We start from the raw sequence: 8,876 nt of genomic DNA, 5'->3' as shown, positions 1-8,876 counted from the left end.
AAAAGAAAATCATTTTTTGATTTGATTCCTTTAGTTTTCAGTTAAAAACAAACAGCCTGGAAACTTCTACTCTAAAGTAAACATATGATTCTATGTCAGTTTTTCTATCCTCTATGATTTTTGTTATATAATTTCAGGCCTTCAAAAGTTGTAAACATCTTAGAATATTACCTCCTGGGTCTTAAAGGTCTTAATCATATTAACGTTCATTTAACGCCACTTCTGTCGCACTTTATTATTCGTTTTTATTTTTAAGATGGTGTCGTGCACAGTTTGCAGCTTCTCAGCTCGTTGTAGATATTAGCAAAACGGAAATAAAAACACAAATAACACCGACATAAAACTGAAAACTAAACGCTGCCTTATCCTGCAAGACGATTTTACGACTTATCTATGAGCTGGAGATTCCAAAGTAAGTGGTCGTTTCTCACAGTCACGCATGACTTTGTGTGGTCACTTCTTTTTTTATGGCAGTCGTAAAAAAAAAAGAAAAAAAAAGCTGTCACCTTGATGCTGAGCTGGATGTTTTCCATTCACGACGCAGCGGCTGATAATGACTCAGGATGATACACTTTGGCTCGGCCGCTCTGGCATTTACAGAAATACTGATTGGCCTAATGGAAGTGTTGTAATAAAAGGTCAGAGTTTTAAACTTGGAAAGGCCAGTGGCTGTCACACCAGCAGCCGGGTTCTACACTTTGATGATAGATGTTTATTGATTGCACCAAATGTGTATGTTTGTGTGTGGGTGGGGTAGAGGGTGGGGTAGGCGGGGGGGCTGGTGTTTATTGATCTTGTGGACTAATACGACTTCTCGTTTTTTTGTCACAACACATCTTCACCTCTTTCTTTGCCCTGGCAGTGTCAGCACTTTAATCCTGGTGCTTATGCTCCGCAGGGGGGAACCCGCGGGGCGTGTTCGGCCTGGCCCCGGTGCAGGGGGAGTGGAAGGTTTATGTGAGCGGCCTGCTGGACCGGGAGCTGCAGGACTGGTATCTGCTCAACATCACAGCCAGCGACGGCCTCTATGTCGCTCGCACTGCAGTGGAAGTTACTGTAATGGACGCCAACGACAACAGTCCCATCTGCAACCAGGTCAGAGATGAAAAGACGAGTGGAGACGAGTGAAATGAGAAGCAAACACAATCATCAAGCCGACCGGGGCGAGATGAACTTTTTCATTTGATTTGTTTTAATACTTGTCTTTAATCGCTGTTTGTTTCCAGGCAAACCACAATCCAATTAGTGCTTTGTGTAAAATCACAACCTAAAAATAAAGGCAGTGACGTAGTTCGTGTACAGGAAGAATTAGGAACGAGCAAAAATAAAGCTTTTTAAGCTGCACTCAACTTTATTCTTACATTACTTTAAAGACGCACAGTGGAACGAGGACAAACACACACACACACATACAAAATCATAAACACAAGAAGAGCCTGACCGATATGGATATTTAATGGCTTATGCTGATACTTATGTGAGGGAGTAAATGTTTTAAGATATCTGATTATATATTTGCGAAAAATTGCAATGATTCCTCAATTTCGTAATAGAATTTATACGATGTATAAATGTAATGGAGGCTTGATTTTTATTTTAAAGTTTGACCATAAACTTTTATTATGATTAACAATAGATAAAAATGAAAACACAACTTAATATATTGAACCTGAATTAAAAAACATATATTTCTATTCTGTAGAGACAAAGTTTTGATAAATGCAATTATGTTTGTGAAAGGCTCATATCAATAGATTTCCTGGAGTTTATGATAAAACAAATGATTGCAAGTGTTGGAAGCATTCGGATTAGAGAGCTGCTGCACAGTGCTCTTTAAATAGAAAATAACACGCAGACCAAAGTGTAAGTCATTAAATCAACTTTAGCTCATTTAACTGTTTCCTACTTTGCAATTTTTGGAGTCATCCTAATGAGTTTTAATACTGAGGCACGAGCTGGTGCATGGGTGGAAGATCCCAGTGAAAGGGGAAGATAATTGGACCGCGCGGTCTTCGAGGAATATCCCTTTTCATTTAGGAGAGTTCTGCAGTTCTTCAATTGCACATAATTAGTTGAGAAACTTTCGTTCTCACTTTAAACTCGTACTAACTCTCTTTGAAATCAATTCTCCCCGTCTCCCTGTTCTCCTCTTCTATTCCTTCTGTTCTCAGATAAGTCGGCACCGGGTTTCACAAATCGGTTTCTCTGACTTTAAACTGCATCGACTGCATCTAAAGACGCTAAGTGTCAGACTCTGTACAGTAGCTGTGCTGTTAGAAGCTTTTTTACATCATTATTAATGAGGCAGTAGTTCTACCTGTTGATCTCATAGTAAGGCAGCATGTAAGAGAGTATTTATCAATCAATCAATCAATCAAATTTTATTTTTATAGCCCATATTGACAAATCACAATTTTTCTTATAGGGCTTTAACATGGTGTGACATCTTCTGCCCTTAACCCATTTATCACTGTGGACTCAAAACAAAAATCACACTACAAACTGTAGTTTTAGTATTAATAATATTTTATTTATAATAAATTGGATTTTTATGGCACAGGAAAACAAACAAGGTTACGATGTAAAACGAGGAACTTCACGTGATTGTCTAGTTCTTAATGAAGGATGATAAAAGGAACTCTCTTAACAATGTGAATCTGCTCAAGTGAAATAAACTTAACACGGTGTTAAATAACAACATAAAAGATATCAACCGGAAAAGCTTTTGTAAAGATGTGAGCACATTAAATACTGCAGATGTTTTTAATCAGGATCCATTATTCTCTGAAATGTCAAAGACGATGTTGAAAACGCTCGATGTTACTGAGAAAGTGGAAATAAATTCCTGGATTTAATGGGATCTTAATCTAACAGGCCAATGTGGCAGTGCAGTGACATCAGTGTGTAGTGTGTGGTAGTATTATTGGCAGTTTTACAGTAGTTCTACAACAAGCCATATTAAGAATGCAGTACTCTCAGTGATTTCAGTGATAATTGCTTCAAGCCGATTTTTTTAAAGTTTTAACGATGTAACAGGTATTATTAATCAGTTTAGTCTATAAAATGGTAAAATCCAATGTTCTTTTTGTCGTTCCCATTTTCCTAATGTCCAGTGTATTCAACTTGATTATTTCCCCCCCCCTAACAAATAGTGAAAATGCAATTTCATCTCGTACATTAACTCATTAACAGGATGGGATGTGCTGCACTGAACTCGGACACAGTGCAGTTAGCAGTTGTGTGTGTTGGGTGAACTCGTGCCGGCAGGAGAGGAGCAGGGTCACTAAAGGCCACTTCCCCGCGGTGTGCCCGTTCTGTCAGCCGGGATAATGGCTGCAGCGGCCGACACTTTAATGTGTTTGTGATGTGCTGGATGGATGTATTTTATATTTGTCAGGAATTGACGTCCACTGTGTTTGTGTGTGTTTGTGTGTGTGTGTCTTGTGACAGGCGGTGTACAGCGCCTCGTTTCCTGAGGACATTCCCACTAACAAGGGCATTCTGACAGTGGGCGCCACGGATGCTGACTCAGGCTCCAGTGCAGAGATTCAATATTCCCTGTTTGGCATCGGGGTCGAAGATTTCTACATGGACGCAAACACCGGTACATTCAGTTATTCTCCCTCTCCGGGGTTTGTCGTTAATTAAAACCCTGCACAACACAAATTAAACACCCTGTCCCCCCCCACCCCCCCCCCGCACACATCTCCCTGTTTGTGTCCTATAAGGTGAGCTGCGTACGGCCACCGTCATGGACCGAGAGATGACACCCACCTACAAGCTCATTGCTCAAGCGACCGACGGGGGGGGCCTGTTCTGCCGCTCGGACATCTCCCTCAAACTGTTAGACGTGAACGACAACGCCCCCTCGTTCTCCTCCCCTCATTACCTGGCCAGTGTGTTTGAGAACGCAGCCCCCAAGGCCCTGCTCACCCGCCTGCAGGCCAGCGACCCCGATGAAGGTGAGCCGCTCGGTTGTGTGTGGGGGGGTGGGTGGGGGTGTGTGTCCAATAACGAGCACAGGAAGTTTCCCACATGCAGGGAAAGCAATCCACCGAGTCGCAGAGCAGCCAAAGTGCTGACTAAGATATAGGCGAGATACTCTATTGCAAATGTGTCACATGCAATTAGTGCAGGTATCCATCGTCTCTCTCTCTGTCTGATGGAAATAAGGATTCACATGAACAGGAAGGAGAAGGTCTGTCCCCTGAACGTTTGTCTCTCCTGTTTTCTCCAGGTCTGAACCGAACGGTGGTTTATTCTCTGCTGGACTCGGTCGGCGGCTTCTTCTCCATCGATGCCGTGTCTGGGATGGTGATTCTGGAGAAGTCTCTGGACCGGGAGAGCAGAGACTCGTATCGGGTCCGAGTCCAGGCCACTGACCAGGCCGGCCAACAGGGGGCGCTGTCCTCACAGGTATGTTGGTGGAGTGACACAGATCTGGTCTCAGTATTTTTTATGCTGTTCAGTTTATCAGTTAAACCAAGTTCGTATGATCCCATAAAATGTATGTAGAAAAATTATTCTTAAATAATATAAAGGATATAATAATAATACAGATTTGTAAACTGTCTCATTTACAGAAATGTCTATTAATAGGCATTGTCCCTGTAAAGTTTTCTAAGTTATTCAATCAGATAAAGAGTGATTAACACAGTAATTAACAATATTATCTATTAAATCCGGGGTCTTTAATGTATTTTTGAGTTTTTCGTGTTAATTAAAAAGTGAACGGAAACGTAGGGAGAGAAGAGGGGGGGGGAGTCAACCCAGTGACCTGCTGCTTAGGACATGTGTTTCCATTTGGGTCAGTGCAGTATCAGTCCTCTCAGAATCCATACAGTACATGTTAGAGTGCAGATCAGTCAGCGGGGGGGGGGGGGGGGGGGGGGGGGTCGGTGATGGAGTCATCAGGGATCTGCACACGCTGACTTTCCGTCTGCACACGTCAATACACACATGTTGTTTACTGAAGAGATCAGATAAGGAACCTGGTAGATTTTAATTAAGATGAAAAATTAATCTTCGAGGTCTGTAGTTGTTCAGTGGGTGGAATGAGGAAAGGTGTGTGTGTGTGTGTGTTTTCACAACTGAAAATAACTTCCTAACTTTGTTTTTAGCATCCGCTCTCGCTCACCAACTGTTTATCAAATATGATAGAAAACCCGTAATAAAGATAGATATTGTAGAATTTGGCCGATCAGCGCAGCCGACTCACGGGCAAATGATTCAGTCGCTTTGTAAACACGGCACGGATCCACGTTATTAGTGTAGACGGAGTATAAATGTCATAAAATGTCACTATGCCTGTGTTTCGATTGAAAAGTGGATCATAGACGTCACGCCTACCGCTGGTGTTTCTGCTCTCGTATGTCACGGTGAAATATGATCTGACGGAGCCATTTGAATTACCCTGCTATGATTAGCATGAATTATAGACTGTGCATCTAATTGACAACAACCTCAATGAACAAAAAAAATCAAATGTGTTGCACCAAAGACACAAATGACACAAAACCAGGACACAAACAACCTCTGACGAGACAGAAAACAACATTTTAGAAAAGCAGAGACATTGGACGGCGCCTGAAAAGGTCAAATATTGACTTGGATTCCAGCAGAAAAACAACATTTATCCGACTCACTAACTCCACAAATCGTTCACATTCATCCAGTGGCTAAGGAAGTCTCACTCAAGCTTTGGGGGACGCAGGCTTTGATTGATTTGTGTCCGTCCCCTCTTCTCTTAGTGAGACCTTTAGTATCTCCGCTCCCATTAATATCCATGAGATCCCTCTTTGAGCTTCCTACACTGAAAAAAATGTCCCCTCTCCCGTCTCTTGTCTTCCCCTCAGGTTGATTTGACCATCCTGGTGCTGGACGTGAATGACAACGCTCCAGTCTTCCAAAGGCGGGACTACGCCGTCACCGTCCCCGAGGACGTGGCCGTGGGAACCGCGGTGCTGCGAGTGTTGGCGACCAGCGTGGACATCGGGCCGAACGCTGACATCACGTACACAATCCGGTCGGGCAACGAGATGGGAAAGTTCAACATCGACAGAAACCTGGGTGAGCACAGGTCCTCGTGGGTGGTTCGTTACTTTAAAGATAAAATATCACTTCAATAACAAACAACTAACGACGTGCTAGCTTGTTATCTAGATCACGATTATCCACCTGTTTGTTGTGTAGCGTAAATAAAACTTTAATACATTATTTCATCTGTGAACATGATTTTTTACCTGAAGACTCATAATCCCTCGCTGCTACACGATATCATCAAACTAGGTCTTTTATTGTTATGATTTTAAGACCCCTAGTGGCCAAGGTTACGTACTGCATACAGGGTTCCTACAGTCATGAAAAACCTGGAAAAGTCATGGAATTTTTAAATGTGTTTTTCCATGGAAAAAACTAAAATCCTAAACATTTTACGAAAAGTCATAGAAATTTGTTATATTGATACTTTCATGCCGTTCATTTTTGCTGAGTTTTTAATTAATTCATATGCTTTTAAAGAATTACGCTCTAAATATAAGCAGGCATACTTGGGTTTGAGTCATTTCAGGTAAACTTTATGCCTTGGAATTCTCATTGTTAGTTTAAATACTACATTTTGTCACTTTTTTACACGTATACACCGAGATTTCACAAAATGTTCGGTCATGGAAATTTGGTTTAAAGTTATTGAAAAGTCATGGAAATCCATTGATCAAAATGTGTATGAACCCTTTGCATATTTAACAGCTAAGTGCATCTCTATCCTGAGCAGTAAAGTTAATTAAATGATCATTTCTTTTATATAAACTGAACCTTGTGTGTGTGTGTTAGGCTCCATCTCCGTGGCCGATGATCTGGACTTCGAGGCGTGTAAGGACTTCTACCTCACTGTGGAGGCCTGGGACAGTGGGAACCCCCCCCTCAGCACCACCACCATGGTCATCATTGAGCTCATGGACGTGAACGACAACGCCCCGGCCTTCAGTCAGGACATCTACAACGTGCTGGTCAGCGAGGACACGTCCGTCGGTCAGACGATCACAAGGGTAACGTTCACTTCCTCGTATGGTTTCATCGAGTATCTTTCCTTATTGATAAACTTTGGACTTGAGTCTGTTCTGAATGCTCTGCAGGTGTTGGCTGAAGATTTGGACAGTCAGGTGAACGGGCGAATCACGTACTCCATCCTGAAAGGAGACCGGAGCAACCACTTCTGGATTGACCCCGTGGCCGGACTGCTCAAAGTCAACAAGCGGCTCGACAGAGAACTGGTGAGGACGCAGCCTCGAGAATCTCATTCATAATCAGTTTTGAATTTATGGCTCATGAGCACAGAGAGTAAAGTAGTCTGATACGTACATTACAGCTGCTGGGGCACTCTCCTTCCTCTCTGCTCCACTTTAGGTTTCCAGGTACTCACTGTCAGTGCAGGCGTTCGACAGCGGCTCCCCCGCCATGTCCTCCACGGTCATTATCAACATCGACATCTCTGACGTTAACGACAACCCCCCCGTCTTCAGCCCCGCCAACTCCACAGCCGTCCTGCAGGTTAACAGTCTGTGTGTCTCTGCTGCGGTTTGTGTGTGTTGTCGTACTTGTGTGATCTCAACGTCTCTCGTTGCACTTGCAGCTCAATCAAGACCCCGGCACCACCCTGCTGACGCTGTCCGTCAGTGATAAGGACTCCCCCAGAAACGGCCCCCCCTTTGAGTTCCGCCTCGTTTCAGGGAACGAGGGAAACTTTCTGTCCCTGGACCAGACGGGAACTCTGAGGACCAACCGGGCGATTGGCCCCGAAGCCCCCAGAGAGTTTGTTCTGCTAATCCAGGTGAGGGCCGGATATTTTATTTATCAGTTGACTGTTGGTAGGTTCCTCTCACTGTGTTTAAGCAACACAATGCAGCTAAGCAACAGCGCCCCCCTGCAGCCACACATGGTGATTCCTTGTGTTGACCTCCAAAGTCTGAGCGATTAAGAGAAAAACTAAATCTGTCATACTGGTGACTGGTAAACTGAATGCTGGATATTACCCATGATCCCCTGCTTCCGGAACCAGAGGAGCTGTCCATAGAATTGGAAATGGAATTCGTCAAACTTTAAAAGTTTCCTGCTGAATATTGAAGATAAACGCTTGTTTTGAATTTCTCTGAGTCTCTTTAGCTGATCTACAGTTTAACATCACTCTTCAACTTGTTGGATTTGGAACAGACGTTAATGTGAGGAGTGATTCTACCATGAAACTACAGCTTCACTTATTTAAAAAAACTTTAATGTACTTTAATATTGATGCTGTTAGTCATTTTCTTTTATGTGCTCACTAGATACCTTCACAATCTTTGTCTCTACGTGTTTTTAATGTTTGGTTAAACCGATGACAGGACCTAGAGTGAGAAAGTAAACTATAGTTTTATCATACAAACTTCCTTAAGGGTCTGTAACCACTTTCTTTTCCATCTTCCCCCGTAAGCAACGGAGCAACTTGAAGCTCAAGCTTTTAAATCAGTCCTTAAAATGTTTCTGAGTGACTGAATATCTCAGTTTTGGTTTGTTTTCGTCTCTCAGGCGAGTGACTCCGGGAGGCCGAGTCTCACCTCCTCCTCCTGGGTGTTCCTCAGGGTCATCGGAAACAGCCAATACAAACCCGCGGCCTCCCCGCTGGAAATCTTCATAGTCATGTTGACGGATACATTCCCGGGCGGCCCGATAGGTCGGATATATGCAACCGACCGGGATCCCAGTGACGCTCTGTCGTTTACCCAGAAGCCTCAGCCCAAGAGCATGTTTACTATCAGCAGGCAGGAAGGCAGCATCGTGGCTCTGCCGGGCCTGGAACCTGGCAGGTAGACAAACACACGCACACACACACACACACACAC

At 43.4% G+C, this 8,876-nt stretch overlaps 1 protein-coding gene across 1 annotated transcript in view; it reads left to right on the top strand.

Annotated features, from left to right (window-relative positions):
* LOC128457020 (protocadherin Fat 3) overlaps positions 1–8,876 on the top strand; it is a 67,185-nt gene that overhangs the window by 38,703 nt on the left and 19,606 nt on the right. Inside the window, exons 30-39 of the mRNA XM_053441502.1 lie at positions 899–1,095; positions 3,451–3,604; positions 3,729–3,962; positions 4,238–4,416; positions 5,856–6,069; positions 6,832–7,046; positions 7,134–7,271; positions 7,405–7,548; positions 7,631–7,828; positions 8,563–8,840. Coding sequence (XP_053297477.1) covers positions 899–1,095; positions 3,451–3,604; positions 3,729–3,962; positions 4,238–4,416; positions 5,856–6,069; positions 6,832–7,046; positions 7,134–7,271; positions 7,405–7,548; positions 7,631–7,828; positions 8,563–8,840 — 1,951 coding nt within the window. The remainder of the gene's footprint in view (positions 1–898; positions 1,096–3,450; positions 3,605–3,728; positions 3,963–4,237; positions 4,417–5,855; positions 6,070–6,831; positions 7,047–7,133; positions 7,272–7,404; positions 7,549–7,630; positions 7,829–8,562; positions 8,841–8,876) is intronic.

This window comes from Pleuronectes platessa, chromosome 15 (assembly GCF_947347685.1).
Source record: "Pleuronectes platessa chromosome 15, fPlePla1.1, whole genome shotgun sequence".
NCBI lineage: Eukaryota > Metazoa > Chordata > Actinopteri > Pleuronectiformes > Pleuronectidae > Pleuronectes > Pleuronectes platessa.
Note: the sequence above shows the minus strand (reverse complement) of the source record. Positions and strands in the feature narration are given on the sequence as shown.